General features: G+C 36.3%; 1 protein-coding gene across 1 annotated transcript in view; it reads left to right on the top strand.

Moving 5' to 3' along the window:
* LOC107566689 (attractin-like protein 1) overlaps positions 1 to 17,118 on the top strand; it is a 93,670-nt gene that overhangs the window by 61,863 nt on the left and 14,689 nt on the right. The window contains exon 28 of the mRNA XM_016252204.1: positions 14,385 to 14,492. Coding sequence (XP_016107690.1) covers positions 14,385 to 14,492 — 108 coding nt within the window. The remainder of the gene's footprint in view (positions 1 to 14,384; positions 14,493 to 17,118) is intronic.

Below are 17,118 nucleotides of genomic sequence, written 5' to 3'. Positions count from 1 at the left end.
TTCCTTCACATGGAATTTGATTAGATGCTCTGAGAAGTACATATAAAGCCTTGACAGCCACATGAAACAGCTCTGTAGAGTCCAATGCTTACAAACATGCCCATCTCCCTAATTAGGGACCCTTATGAGCCAATTAGCTCTGACAAGAGTTATCTAATGCAGTTTAAAGCAGACCCAACAATAAGCACAGCAGATGGCTGCACATCGAGGAGAGAGATGCCATACTTCCACTATTTATCCTGCCTTTCTTCCTTATCGAAGGGTCTAGGTTTTGGATAATGAGTTCATTTGCTGCCTGGTAGCACCCAAAAGTTACTATAAGATATCCACGAGAATGATTAGCCAATGTCGTAGTGTCCGTAATGCATTTATTCCATTTTAATAGACAGAATTGACATTGATAATCAGGGAGGTTGATCTCTTTTGCTTCTGTCCTGATTGATGTATGGAAATAAACAAGAGTTATGATTGCAGCCATCCAAAGCTATATTCATCTAAAGAATTAAATCCAATAATGTGTGATGGGGGCAGATGGGCTTCCACCATTAGCATTCGGTTCACTGCAGAGCTGCACTCCACAGGTTCAGATGATCTGTTTGTTTCTGCCCTCAAGTACTCTCAAAAAAGCTTTTATCTTTTAATTTAAAATGATTGAAAAGTTTGAGGAGGCACTCCAGAAAAATGTCTTAAGTCACTGGGGTATATTTGTAGCAATAGCCAAAAATACATTGTATGGGTCAAAATTATAGATTTTTCTTTTATGCCAAAAATCATTAGGATATTAAGTAAAGATCATGTTCCATTAAGATATTTTGTAAATTTCCCACTGTAAATATATTAAAACTTAATTTTTGATTAGCTATCTTGGCCAAATATTGTCCTATCCTAACAAACCATACATCAATGGAAAGCTTATTTATTCAGCTTATTTAGAAAAATTGACTCTTATGACTGGTTTTGTGGTCCAGGGTCACATATCTATAATTTATATAATAAAAAGCTATATTAACAATATTAAGAATAAAATATTAATATGTATAATAAATATATTTTTAAATATAATTATGTGATGCCTACATTTACTTGCAGCATTTCATATGACTAATTTATGTTTTTTTTAATTGTTTCTTTTTTAAAACAAAATCGATTTTTTTATTTCTCAAAAATATTTTACTTGATGGGTGCTCATGACAATTCCCAACACATCATCACATGTGTTTTCCTCTATTTATATTTTCAGAATTATTTATACAGAGACATAATGTGGTGGTCACATTTTCAGATGTCAGTGGGATGGAGATATGATATATTAGTGGATTTGGTTGGTAATTATACAAAGTGTATAAAGACTAAAGCATAGATCCCAAACATAATGAATGGGTCAGATGATTCTTTGTACTGAATGTAAATAAATTCATAGCTTAATATTTTCTTTGCAGGAAAATCTCCAAGCATTTTTGTTGCTGTTTTGTAGTCTTGGCCAGTCTTGTCCCATAGTGGTGTACTTTATCTGACTAAACATCTGATCTGACTTCATATACAGACTTAGGGATGCTCAAAGCTACCACTTTCCAGCAGAGGATGGTTTGGCCATTGTCCTCAAAGATGAACTGGCCTTGTGAAACCGCATAGCGTGAGATAGCGGTACGACAATTTCAAATCAAGTCTCAGTATGACAGATCTGAAAAATGTATTCTATCTTATGTTTAGTGGAGGAAGAAATGTGTTCCATGTCTCTGAGTTGATTCATCACAGTGATGGTATAGTCTGTGTGTGTGTGTGTGTGTTTAGCCCTGATGTTAAGTGATTATGCTGAGCCAGGTGCATTAGAGGACTGTCGTCTGATGCCGGAGGGCTTGATAATGGTGTTTTGCATTTACCGCAGTGGAGCATTACATAGAGTCACTTATGCCACTGTCTTCTGGACATGTGGGCTGGTTTGCATTTGTGTAGGTGATTATGGTTTCTGTCAGTGTGTGAAATTCCAGAAATATCCCTATCATTTCATGTTTCATTTGAGGTTGCAGCAGTCATAGCTCTTTGCATCATTTTATTGCTGTGCTGCATGATACAACAGATCAATCTTTTGAAAACAAGGCATCTGTTGTCTTTGTGGATGAAATATTTATCTTGCCTTTTTGGAGAATGACGTGTCAACAGCCTGGTTTCTCATAGCTAGAAATTAGACAGTGGGAGCGAAGATTACAAAAAGTGCAATTAAACAGTCTTATCTCTTCTCTCCAGTGAGCAACACAAACAGGTTTGGCTATGGGCATCTACCCTCTACGTCTACCCTCATGTTTTATGATTCGTCATATCGAAAAAATACCTTTCCCACTATTCGGACCAATGACTGCAAACCCCAAGCCGAAATGAAAATTAAATTAACAAGACGGAACAGGGGTGATTAAGAATAATGAAACCGTGTCTTCCTGAGTTATTGAATTTCATCTAACATGCAGTCTCATTCAATTCAGTTCTGAGTGCCTGAAGAGGAGCGAATATAGTCGTAATGAAGGTTACATGCCTCTGCTGTGCCCTATCACATAATAATTTGTGGCAATAGGATTTTTTAATAAATTCAGACAAAACTGGAAAATAATGTCTGGTGACTCTTGTCTTACCCAACCTTTTTAAACAAGGCTGATTTGTTAACAAAAAGATTTGATGATTGATTCTAATGCCGGACAGGCATAACATTGGGATGAACCTGCTTTGCACTAGTTCACAGGTGCTAGAGTGGCTCTGTACCATTTCAGGGGGACAGATGACCGACGTCTGCACTAAATGTCAGTGTAGAGTGGGAGGAATGACTTCTGTAAAACAGAGGGTGGGGGCATTGACATTTCACTGTGCAGTGTCATACTCATGGTCATACGGCACTCTTTGATTGAACAGCATTGCTTTAAATGCACATCCTTGTCACAATACGATCGTTTTTAATGCAGTCGTGTATGCTTGCAGTAGTGATGAGGCTCAAGTCACGTACACAACTGATGCATGAGGCTGTATGCTGGTGGAGAATCACTAAAAACACTAAACATATTGCCTTTTGTCCAGTATAGTGATTGGATGCCTTATTTGTTAAAAAAATAAATAGGCACTTTTTTTACTATTTTCTTCAGGAGATGAAATCAATAATGAGTAGGATTCAGGGTAGTACGATGTAGGCACATTTTTCGGTCAGAAGCAAAAGCCACAAATGCAGCCTGACCATCATGAACAACATCTCTAGAATGTTTGTGTACAACATTTGGAGAATTATTGAAGAAGCCGCCTGGGGCTTTGCTTATCAGTGTCACCTTCGTTGGAGAAAAGACGCAGTATCAAGTGCTGATGGTATTACTATCCCTCCATCTTTTTTCTGATTTTCTTTTTTCCTATTTCCAGTGTTTTTTCCACCTTTTATTATTTCCCCCTATTTTTTCTGTTTTTCACCCTCCTTTTGACTTTTTCATAATTGTTGCCACTCTACTCTGTATAATGACTATATAGAATATAGGCATTATATTCATATTAAAACCTATTGCAATAGTATAAACAGTTAATACATAATCTAATATATTATGTAATATTAATATTTAATATTAAACATTAAAAATATCAAAATGTTAAATATTTTATTTTACATTTTAGATATAATAGCCATCCAAGCTGTGTTGTTTAAATCAGACTAATGCTAATTTATTAGCACAGTCGTGTTAAAGAATAGAATATGTGACTGTGGTGGCCTTGTAGTGATTGTTGATAACTGCATCTATTTTAGGCTGCTACAGACAGGAACATTTATATAGTCAGTATTATACAATATTCCAGGCCTGCTGAGTACATGCTTTGGTTTTTCTGGGAGTATCCATTATTATGAAAAATGGAGAAGTAATGATAAAACTTTTTATCTCTGTGATAGGGCCATGTGTTATAAAGAATGTTTCTTTTTCAAGGGCATCAGCAATCTTCAGGCAAAGGGAACCAAGAGTTTTATCCTTTTAATATTAATTAAAGGTCATAGTATCAGCCCCAATATAAAACCAGTCTGGCTGGCTTACAGCCCAAGATGTAGGTTTAAGTGACAGAGAAACTGAGCTTTTGGTCTGCAGGATGGAAGCTATACTCTATCTAATGTTGAGTTTTCAATAGCTTTTAGTGATGATCATTCATTAATGATTGTTTGGTGGGTTATAGATATTAAGCATGTCAATTAATTAACAATTGGCTTTAAACTATTGATATTTTAAAAGCTAGACGTCCTCAGCTATGCTATAATTAAACAGAGCCTTATTACTTAGCTTAATGAATGAGGTACAATCCTGTGTGACACAAATTGGTCAGGAAAGGACACATGCAGAGAGAGAGAGAGCTCGATCAGGACAGCACGGATGCATCAGCTCCTTCTCCAGTCTTGCAGAAAAGCAGCTCTGATCGGTCTGGAAAAAAAGAATGTTTCTGCCCATAATGAGAGCCTTGCAAACGGCCACAACCATTTGTGACTCTGAACACAGAGGCTCTGCTTCCACTTCATTCATCACACACTCACAAGGGAACCTTTAGTCTATGACAAATACTCGCCCTCACTTTTCAAGTTATGGGACTCTCCGAGAGTTCGTTAAATCACAAGTTCACACAAACCGATGTGTGCAAAATGATACATGCATTGCTCAGAGAGATGCAGTAGTGTGCTCTGAAGAAATGGATCAATGCAGAGTCTTGAAGTAGAACTGTTCACTTGGCGTTTTCAAAGCAAAGACTTGCATATCAGTGATCTGGAAATGAATCCCACATATTTGTTCTATGTTTAGCTAAATGTGATCCAGGCAAAGAAGGTCATGCTTCCTTTTCTCTAGCCTGTTGTTTGTAGCTATGGTTACATTTTGCAGCACTTGGGGGAAAAATACTGACTCCTTTGAGGTACATCGAATCTTTCCCAGTACAGGACAAGAAAATTATGGTGCTTCTACTGTGAGGCATTTTATGACCTATAATATGATGCAACTCATTGTAATTCTTTTCTGTTATTATTCAATTTGTGCATTATGGTGGTTTGTGTTTGGTGTGTCTGCTTGTCATTTTAGTTGATTTTTAGATTGATTTAGTTTGTTCCAACTGATGTAATCTAGTGACATACAGTAGTTTATAATTGTAATGATTATAGTGACTGATAAAATATCACACAATATGTACTTTAAGTTGTAGGAATGATATATAAAACGTATTATATGAATTTATGGCAGATCTGGCCATAAAGACTAAAGGCCCGTTCACACCAAGTATGATAACTATAAAGATAACGATAAAGATAGTTCTAAAAATCATTCTCAGTATTAACGAATAGCAGAGACCACACCACAGCTATAATGATAAAGGCACAGAGAAACAATATCATTGGAATCATTTTCAGAATGATTTTTTCCAGCTGATGAACGATACAAATTCTGATACCCAATCAGAATCCATCCTGCTATAACGAGCTCGAGAATTTAAAGCGGCATATGCATGTGCGCTTAGAATAAACAGACGATATTGTTCGCTGGTGTGGACGCTAATATCGTTATATTTATAGTTATAGTTCTTGGTGTGAACAGGCCTTAAGAAAGCAGTAGATCTGTATGATATTAATTTTGACTGAGAGCTTTTAAAGTAAAAGTATTGACAGGTAACCAGTGCAGCAATGATAATATTGGACTGATATTCATATTTTCTAGACCCGGTTAGAACTCTGGCTGCAGTGTTTTAAACAAAACTGCAGCTTATTTATGGAGACAATCGGGCATCCAGCCAGAAGTGCATTACAATAATCAGGTCTCAAAGTTATGAATGCGTGAACTGACATTCTGCGTCTAGTAAGAATATTCTGTAACTCTGATGTCTCTGAGGTGGAAAAATGCAGCGAGGTGCTCAATGGGTAAAACACCCTTTGCAGCAAGCCAAAATTCTGACCATTTGAAGGGTCATGTCCTAGAGATATTTAACAAAGGGTCATCGTGGTGTCTGATATACATCAACAGTTGGTTGCACATTTCCAATTTGCTTTCTAATGTTCTCTCTATCTTTTCAGTGAGGAAATAATTGCTGCTGTACTGTATAGGGGTATCAGATTGCAGAAATGTCTGCTTCCTATTCTGGCTACTGTGCTAAACGGATACCTGTGATTATGCTGGTTATTTTCAATAAGCCTGATAGCCTATTCTAATCTGGCTTCTTCACCTATAGCTGGAAACAGTGTCACTTCCCGTTAGGAACTTTGCTGCTGTACCATGGGTGCAGCAGGCGCAATGATATTACGCAGCGCCTGAAAATAGTCCCCAGCACGCTCCCTGTGCAAGCAGGTGGTCACGTTGGTTATGTTGACGGAAGTTAGCCTATTTTCAGGTGCTGCGTAATATCATTGCGCATGCTGCACCCATAGTACGGCAGCAAAGTTCCTTGATTATTACGCCGGAATGAGAGTATAGTTCCTAGCCATATCGGCCTAGAAAATCGCAACTTTTCATTTTCCATTGGTCTTAGTACACGATGTAACTACAGAAGAGTCATGTTTTAAATAGGAAAAATATAGAAACTCTTTGGTCATTTTTGAGCGAGATGCTAATGGTCTAATCAGATTCAATGATCTATGCTAAGCTACAGCTAAAAGTGCTAACGCTAGACCCGGAGATCGGCTGAATGGATTCGAAAACGGTAAAACTCAACTGTTTAACTCTAGGGGAGTTTGAAAATGAGCCTATTTTAAAAAATAGTGGAGTGTTCCTTTAAAAGAAGCATCATTAAGAAGAGTAATAAAAGTTGCGTCCATGTCCTTGCTCACTCCATCAAGCGTTTCATTGCTTATAGACAAACATTAAGCAGTGAAGATTATTCTGGGACATTTATAGAGAATGTTGGTGCTGACAAAAATGTGGTTGGTTTATAATTAATTAATGTAATTAATTAATTAATTAGCAACAATGTAACAGAAAATGCGGTTTCAGAATGAGCAACCAGTCACCAGCTGACTATAATTGAACGCCCCTGATCTACATACTTGGTAACACTAACAGAGCAATGTCAAATTCAATTTCAAGCCTGTGAGAGTGACATGTCCTTTGAGCAGGCACTCAGAAGGTCTTTGTGGAATAACCAATGAAGCCAATTTCATAATCTGTTTTAAAGAGCTAATCAGGTCATTGATGTTTCTCAGGAAGAACTGCATCAGATGGGTCAATGCAGAAGTGATTCTGAGTGGATTAACTTAATTGTACTTTTAAACATGAGCAAATCTTTAGGAGAAAAATTACAAGCTATGACGTTTTTGAAGATTTATCTTTTTCTGTAAGATCAGTGGGTGCATTTATATCTCGCAGTATGCTTTGACAAGTCATTTTTACTAGGTATTTTTGTTCCCAGTGAGAACTTTTCTTTCTGTCATTTGTCAGGGCAAATTTCTCTGCTTGGTTCAAAACCTCATTTCCAGTTATGATCAGCTGTAATTAATTTGCTGGTTTGTGAGTTGCTTAATTTACATAATTTCTACAGTGAATCATTTGTTAAAACTTTAGCTAGTGTTGGCACTGACAAGTATTTGCTAGTCAGAATGAATTTCCCCCTCATGCTAGGCTGTACCTGGGTCTAAAACGTCCACACGTGCAAAGTTGAGTGAGTACGTAATTGCAATTAATAGTTAACATAATTACTTAATTGCATTTTATGTTTGTCTAGGATATAAGAGTTATTTTTGATCAGTTAAGCATCCAAAGTATTTTGAATTTGGCAATTAATTTTCTTCTAACTGATTTGGGACTTTGGTACAATTGAAAGTCTTTTCTTGTTCCTCAATAGTTCTTCAATAGTTCATTTGTAATTATAAGACTTAAAACCACATAAGACCACGGGTGTCTCCTCATTACCTTGTCTAGGTCAGTGTATGGAACATTTAAGATTTATATAATTGTATTATAAAATAAAAACATCTTTCCATAAGTTGTTCTTTATTTGTTAAAGGAAATCATCTAGAGAATCAACTCGTAACATAATTTTATAATTATTAATTGATTATTTATTTAGTAATGCATGATTAAATGTATTTTTATTGCATTTGTATTTTTTTATTATAATTATATTGCAGGAAATAAATATAAATTCATTTAACTAGCTAGCTTTTTTAACAACCTTATGCCTTAACCTTAAAACGGTGGTATTTCTGAAGTGTTTCATCGGGGCTGTATTGGTTTTTCATTTCCAGGATGGTAAATCATTCCATTAAATTTTAGTATTTTTGGCCAAAACGGCTTTGAGAGATTTTAGCCCTTGTTTAATGTCTAACAGGAAAGTCCAAATGCTAGAAAGCGGGGATTTCGGCAGGGTTTAACATGAAGCCTACAGTAAAATCAATGAACAATCAATCTCAATTTCACATCAGTGAGATTTTCACAGCACTTCCCTGGGGCAAGGTTTTAAGAGCATTTCAAAGAATAATAAAATAAGTTTGACCTTAACTCTAGCCTAAGACCCTACAAGTTTGTGTGTGCGTGCTTTCCATGTTGAGCTTGGTTTATCAGGGCTCTACGGATACTTTTCTTTTTAGGAGCGCTTGTGCTCCTAATTTAAAAAATTTAGGAGCACAGTCAAAAATTTTGGAGCACCTTCTAATCAGTAATCAAAAATTCTGATAAAAAAATTAACCTTCCCATTACGAGGTGATAGTTGACTCCTTAAAGTGATTTATAGGGGATTTTGTTTTTACCGTTGTAATGGCATTTTTCTAACTTTATTAAAAGTATGTCATCTTTTATGTCAAAATCTAAAATATATATTTATAAGCTTTTTAACATTTCTAATTAAAACAAGTAGAATAAGAATAAGTTACCGATCAAATTAAAAAAAAGAGATTTGTGCTACAGAGATGGCACAGAAGAACACACAAGTGGCTTGTATGTGTATTTTCAGACGTTTAATGAAGCTCAGAGGTCGCATGAGTGCAATTAAATGCTCTCTACACTGCACAATGAATATCTTATTTACACCCCGTCAACACTGTGTTTGTTATAATGAGAGGATATGTCTGTGATACATTACTCAACGCTGCAGAAACACTTACGTATATTAGAACCTTTGAAGTTCCCTCAGCGCAAACACAAATATGCTGACCGGGTCAGTCGCACAGGTGCTCCTAAATATTATTTCATAGTCGCACGCAGTAGTTTTCGGTCGCACTGTAGAGCCCTGTTTATGGCACTGCAATTATAAAGTATTATAGGACTCGATTAAAATTCACACAACAGCATTGCAGATGTACCCTAGTTGGAAAGGACAGCTGCATCCACGAGGGTGCGGGACATGAATGCATCTATGTATTTCTCAGTGATGGACTGGCTTTGTCTTGCATAATTGTTATGGAGATGCCACTGATGTAGTAAAGGCAGTGGGCCTGATGAGTAATAGCAGGTGATTTGAGAGGGATGGATAAATTGCAGATGGTGCTTTTTGGCTGTCAACAAAGCCAGGCTGTTTTCCGAGAGAAGATCTATTAGCACAAATGCGAGCATGCCACAGCTCTCTCCCTTCCTGCCATGCTCTCTCACGGCATCTCACTTTTGCTCTCTCCCTGTCATGCTTTGTCATTTTATTTTCTCAGTTCCTCTCCTTGCGTTTGCTCGCTTTCTCACTCATGCACACATGCCCAAACATGCTAGTTGAAGGGGATGAAGGAAAGCAAATAGCTTCATATCAGTATTTAAATATAAGTATGTGGAAGTTTCACCCCCAGAAACGGGCCATTCTGGTACAAATGTCATCTGCGTTTGATGAGAGTGCAGCTTCACGATGATATCAACCAGCTCGAGAGGCAGAATTAACAGCTTGCATTCCTGCCCTTTTAATCCTGCACTTTTCTGACTAAAATCAAAGCAATTTAGATGCAATTTTTCTTTATTTTGTGCTAAACTCACATAATTCTGTAACACTTCACAATTTGCTCTCATTTAGTTAATGCGTTAGAACTAAGATTGAGCAATATATTTTATATCTTTGTTGATGTATATGTATATAAAAATACAATTGCTCATTCATGTTAGTTCAGTTCATAAAATGACAATGTTCATGAACTATTATCAGTTCTATTATCAGTTCAACTATTTACAGATTTAACTTTTGATCTAAATTATGTATTGTAATGTTGAAATTAACATGATTAAAAATTAAAATGTTGTCATCATTTACTCACGCTCATGTCGTTCCAAACCTGTATGAGGTTCTTTCTTATGTTGAACATAAAAAAAGGTATTTTGAAGAATGCTGGTAATCAAAACAGTTGATGGTCCCCATAGACTTCTTTCCCTACTATGGAAGGCAGTGGGGACCAACAACTGTTTGGTTAATCAAAAATCTTCAAAATATCTTCTTTTTTGTTCAACATAAGGAAGAAACTTATACAGGTTTGGAACGACATGAGCGTGAGTAAATGATGACAACGTTTTAATTTTTGGGTGAACTATTCCTTAACGTAGAAGTATTGTTCGTTGTTAGTTCATGTTAACTAATGTTAACAAATGAGTCCTTATTGTGAACTGTTACCAATGCTTCTTCCATAGTTCAAATTTTTCTTGTTAGCTTGTAATGTTTAATACAATAGGCCATCGTAATTCACAATAAAAGAGAATTTAAAAACGCATAATAAAGAATAAATGCACAAGAACAAACATTTCATTTTTATTATTATTAATAATTTTTGCTTTGTTTACAATGTTCTGAGTTATAAATTGTTGCCTCATTTAGTTAATCCAAGAAAGATAAACATTCTGCATTATTATTGCCCTATTTATTATTTTTATTATTATTATTTCTTGGCACTTAGCTTGTTCTGTTTAATGTTTTTAACGACCTATGAATGAGTTATCATAAAAGTGAAAGCACAAGTGCAATATAGAGATTGTAGAAATAAAGGAAGCTGCAATTTTTTTCTTTTTACTTATCAGTCCTCTCCGCATTCGATTATATAGCACAGCTGATCTTATTTTGGATGTACAGCATAAATCATAAGGGTACTAAGAGTGAACTATAAATGGAGTTAAATAGTTGACTCAGAAATTGCACACCACTACAAAATGGCCTCAACTCATTTATAATGAACTACGTATAGGGAATACCAACTGATTTGAACACTGATTTTTTTGTTTTCTAACATTTCTCTTCTAGAAGTTGGAAGAGGCAGTTGTTTACCTGAATATGTTTATTTAGTCAAAGACAGTTCACTTAACTTTTCAACTAATCTTACCTCTCCAGTATCTCTCCTTTCATCCACATGCACATTTAGTTACATGGGTTGGTGTCACTCACGTTTTGCAGAGATGATCAGATCGTATTGTCAAGAGAAGCCTTGACGTGAGCAGTGTGCTCAGCTTTGATAATTTAATTATAAATGGGATCAGCCATAACAGTCCTCAAGTGGTGATTAATAGAAAAGATAATGAGTGATTAATTACCGTGGTGCCATCAGGGCCCATTTGAGCGGAAGTCATTGAAGAGACCTCTTTGTGTCAGTGCTGAATAGACACCCCCACAGAGACAGCGTTGTCGGCCCCATATGTGCACCAAGGACGTCGCCACCTTCTTGTATTTTAGGTTTGGCATGGACACAGGATGAAGTTCATTCTGTGATTTCTGAGGTTGAACTGACTTTCAGAGATTCATAATAAACCACTAATGTATGTGTTTGGTGACATGATGTTATTGGCCCAATTATCATCTTTAAAATCTTTTAGAGAACGTATTAATCTGAATGCCTTTCTGAGAGACTGTTGATATTTCATTATTACATTTACATTGTAATCAAAATCAACTTGCATTGTATTTAAGGTATCAGTTTATGCTCTACCCTGGGAATCGAACCCATGACCTTGTCATTGCTAGCACCATGTTTCCACAGTTTGAGCTACAGGAAGTAGGACCGTCTTTCATGTTCATTTTTCAGAATCAGATTGAGTTTTGAAGATCTGTTGCAGTGGTTGAAGATTCATGATCTTGAAAGCATTCAGTGAGATGTCTAACTATGTAATGATACATGTTGCCATTGTTAGAAGATTAGTTAGCATGTGGAAAGCTTGCAGATGAGTAAGTAGTACACAGTGTGTTCATAGGAATTGAATGTTCACTTCAGTTCAAAGTGCAAAGCTTCTTAGTTTGCCTCATTTTAACCATTAGTCACTTTTGAGTGCTATAATCAAGGCACTTAAAGGCATGCACTAGTGTTCCCATTTTATGTGTTTTTTTTGTAGTGAATTATATACAAAGAGAAGTACTGCTATTTACCACTGTTTTTTTATTAAGTTTTTCTCTCTCTTTGAGATTACCATTTACCATGCTCCTGCAGGTTTGAAAAAAAAATTAGTTTTGTTTCCAATTAAGGATTTATTTTTTTTTATTTAAAAAAATCATGAGATTGTCTTTTGAACATTACCCTAAAATATAATATAAACTCATATTTTATTACTTTTATTTTACTTTTATTACTTTATTCAGTTTGAACCAGCTCTAAACAGTCATTTGTTTGTGATTCAGGGGAATCAGTTGTGTTGTTAGTTGTATATCAGAAACACTGCTTGTAATTCCATATAGAAGTAGTTGCACTACATTTCAAAAGTCTGTAAAAGTTTTTTTGTATGTTTTTGAAAAACATCTCTAATGCTCTCCAAGGCTGCATTTATTTATTCAAAAATACAGTGAAAACAGTAATATTGTGAAAAACTATTATACTAAATACTATACTATATACTAAAACTATTATCAGTAAAGTATTACTAGTATTTTTCTATTTTAATGTTTTAAAATGTAATTTATTCCTCTGATCCCCAAAGCTGAATTTTGATCCTTCATTCTAATATGTTGATGTGCTGATCAAGAAATGATTCTTATTATTTTCAATTGTATTGTACTTTTTTTCCCTTCGGGATTCTTTGAATAGAAAGGTCAGAAAAGAACAGCATTTATTTTAAATACTTTTAAATAAACCAGTGACAATGACAGTACCTCAGCAGTTGTCTTTCGTTATGGGATAAAATTAGAGTTTAACTCAGCACTCTTCTCTCCATCAAAAATCCAATAGCAATCAGCCTCGTCCTTGGTACCCAAATCAGCCTGCATTTAGATATTGATTGACCGTCGTGAGGACCACTCCATGTTTTAACTCTTGATTATCCAGAGATGATAGAGGCATCACCTGCGACTTCTCCATCTCTCTGAAGTGAGAGAAGCTGATTTGGAGTGTTCTTTTAAGTACAACGTCTTTCAAAGTTTGTCTCCAGGGCAGAAGCTTTCGTTTTCTACATACCTGATGAAGTGTTGTTCATTATTGTTTGATGTTATTGTTGGTAATGAAATTAAATGAGACATTTAAGCAGTGCTTAAGTCTTATTAAGATGCCTATTGAATGTTTCACTGGAAAGGTATTTTAATTGTTCCTTGTGGAATTCTCTAACTGGCATAGTCCTGTATTATTGAACGCTCTGTATTGCACTGTATTGATCTTGTGTATCAATGTCACACCTGCAGATGCTCATGATTGCTCGCACGCTTTCATTCAGTGACATCATATGCAGTCTGATTACAGATGAGAAGTCGGTATTGAGAAATATATTGATGTGACCTTCAGAAGTACTTCTGACCTGGTCCGTGTCATCTCCTCCTATATGCACAAGCAAGGAAAATTGTGCACCATGTGCACATGATAGATAAACTGTCTATCATAGAGGTAAAATAAGCAGTGTGCCATCGGTTATGGATGGGATTTTCTATGAAGGTTGTGAATTCTGCTTTTAGGGCAACCAGACAGTCAGTCGAATGGAGAAATTACAGGGAATGCTTCATTAATTAAACTCCACCACTGGAATACTGATGCTCAAGCAATCAATGGCAAAATAATTGCTTGTCATGCATGTTGTGGCAAGAGAAATTTCCTTCCAATCTTTGCAGACATTTGATTAGCCAGGTCCTCCCAACTTTTTTATATGGAACAAATGAATTATTCAACCACCTGTTTCTGTCTGTGCTGGAAAACAGCCAAAGTGCTGTCAATGGCCTCTCTCTCTCACTTTCTGTCTCTCTATATTCTTTTTTACACGTTCTCCTCTTCTCTTTTCGTAATCTTTTTCCTTCCTCTTTATCTCAACATCCCTGCATACTGCTTCACAGTGTGCGTGTGTGTGTGTGTGTGTATCAGGGTGCTTTTTGGTTTTTCTGTTTTCAATAAATATCAGTCACTGAACTTTCTGTGAGTCATGTCACTTAAGCTGTCAGTCACCACTTTTAATCTTAAATCTGAGATTTTGACAAAGAAAACTGACATCTTATAAAGTATAACGTATATTACTAATGTATCATACTTTCCCCCCTCTTTTTTTCATCTCTTTTTACTACAGCAACTGATGAGGGAAAGGCAGCAGATGGCCAGTCGCCCTTTTGCCTCGGTCGCGGTGACACTGGATGTGGGTGGCACTCAGATAGAACTGCTTCAGGGTGGAATCGAGGTTAGTTTGACCTTTAAACTTTGAACCAGTTAGGTTTACTTGGCTACCATTACTCAGTGAAATGTTTGCCAATATACTGTATCAAATATCTGTGTGGAACGGATTTGTGTGTACATATGGCTCTGAAATAAATGTTCTTCCCTCATTTGAAACCACAGTTTTTCTAATCAGCTACTATTTAATTTAAAAATTAAAACAAGTAATAAAAGTTCAAGTAAAATAAAAAAAGTCTTCTTCGATATAATCTAGAGGAATGTTTTTATCACTGTGTGTATATATATATAATGTACCTAACCTTCAGAACCAGCTTAATGAGGTTTCCAGTCTAAATAATGAGCAATACCAAGCAGAAACCGTTTGCAGTTTGACAGCTCTAATTTAAGTGCATCGCGATTCGTGGCTGTTACACAACAGACTCGCACGCAGACCTGTGAAAGCAGATGTACCTGCCGCTCAGCAGAGACGTTCAAAACACACGTCCAGTAGCACTTGATGTGCCTCTCCAGAATCCATTAGTGTAGAGTGGAATGGTGCTCAGTGAGCATTATGGGCTGTTGGAGGACACGCCACAAATGAAGAGAGCAGAAAACAACATACTCGTCAATCCTCCAGCTGAACGCTGTTCATCATGGATCTTTTTAAACAAACTTTAGCTTCACACTTACGAGCGCATGGCTCTCATTTATGGGGACATCAGCCTTGTGATAAGAGCCACTTAAGTTCTGTAAAATTGCGTCCACGAACCAGCTGTTGAGAATTGAAGTTTGCTAACAGAAGTTGTTTTGATAATCAACATTTTGGCTTCAGATGGTAAAGTACCTGCATATCTTATTTTTCTTATTTTGCACACTGTACGGTGAGAGTCTGTTAGCTCAAAAGCTCCTTACTTTACTGAATGTACTCTCAGAACATGTCATTCCTTTTCTGAGATACTGTTGAGTCTCATCACTTTTTAAAGGTGCTGTATGTAGAATTGACCCCGAGTGGTTGAACTAGGTATTGCAGTCCAAATTAAAAATATTGGAGAGGGTTTTTTCACCCGGACCCTCCTCCTCAGACTTGACGCATACACAGGTTGCCAGATTGACAACACCAACAGGAACGAGCGCACTTGACGATGAATTAAATGAAATACGCTGTGTTTTCTGCCAACTGGCAACCCTGGGTGCCGAAATTACAATTGGTTAAACTAGCAGTGGGCGGGTTTCACAAACCAAAACAGAGACCGACATTCCGGCCCGGAACGCACATTTTCAAAGGAAAATAACTGACTGTAGCATTGTTTTTCAGATAAACAAATAGGTTAACTTAGCATGTTTCTTAAATATCTACAAACATATTATGGTATTTTTATGCTTTAGTTGAGTCAAAAACTTACATACAGCACCTTTAGGTTCTGTCACCTTTGTAGTGGAAACAGAGACACCTTTTGAGACCGGATTCCTTCTGTTCACTTCTCAACCTCAGAGGTTTCATTTTGACCAGCACAAATCTTCCAAGCAGTTGCCACTAATGCACAGGCTCACCTCAGGAGGCCCATTATGAGCCGCCACCTTTCTATTTAATCTCAGAGCTCATTCCCTCAAAGCTTTGATTGCAATAGCATTTCAAGTTTGTATTCAAAATTAGCCAGGGACTATTTTAATGAAACACAATCAAACCCAAAAACAAATGCTCAGTAGTGGATCTAAATTCTCTGCCATTTTGTCCACAGTGGCTTTCTGAGCTTTTCTTCTCTACTATGTTTCTGTTGATTATTTTTAGCATTTGGAGACATCATGGTATGAAATCCTTAAGCATATATTTAGGTTTAGTCTTATGGCATATGTGGCCCCTCATATTGCTCTTCCCCAGCCTTCATCATGTGCTTGGTGATCAACATTGACACTTCTTGGAGTCTGTTGAGGCAGATCCAGATGTTGGCCCCACTATGCTGGGATCTGGCAGCAGCTGAAGGTGAAAGGAGGGAAATGAGAGCAATTCTGTTCTATAAAGGTTAATGAGACAGCATCTGGTGCTGTTGAATTGTTTAGCATAACCTGCTAATAAAAAAAGAGGACAATCCAGACAGTTCAGCATAGTAATATGTGCCTGTAGCTCAGCTTCTGTCTGTAGTTATCGCAGATTAGCTCACCCAAGACAGATGTTAATAGCAGATTTAACCAAGGTTCGTTTGAGCCGTTACTGTGCAGTAGCTGTGAAGTTTATAGGCCCATTGCAGTATTATTAATAGTAAAAGAGAATTATGACAGAAATGTATTAGTGGATTAGGATATGACATGGATTTGAACCTACAAATCTAGCTTCAGTGCCACAACTCAGTACTGCATGTCTATCCAAAAATCCATTTAAGTGTTTACTCACCACTTTGTGTGTGTGTGTGTGTGTGTGTGATCTAGACGTTTTCAGGAAATTAAAAAAATAGGCTGAATGTCTGTTTTTCATTAAATTATTATTATATAACGTCTTGTCTATCATCTCAGAAAATATCTTGGTAAAATTCACTTGTTTAGTGCAGAAAATAATGTGTTTTTCTCTATTTTGCTAATGCACACACACACACATACATATATATATATATATATATATATATATATATATATATATATATATATATATATATATA

This window comes from Sinocyclocheilus grahami, unplaced genomic scaffold (genome assembly GCF_001515645.1).
Source record: "Sinocyclocheilus grahami isolate Dianchi unplaced genomic scaffold, SAMN03320097.WGS_v1.1 scaffold26.1, whole genome shotgun sequence".
NCBI classification, from domain to species: domain Eukaryota; kingdom Metazoa; phylum Chordata; class Actinopteri; order Cypriniformes; family Cyprinidae; genus Sinocyclocheilus; species Sinocyclocheilus grahami.
Note: the sequence above shows the minus strand (reverse complement) of the source record. Positions and strands in the feature narration are given on the sequence as shown.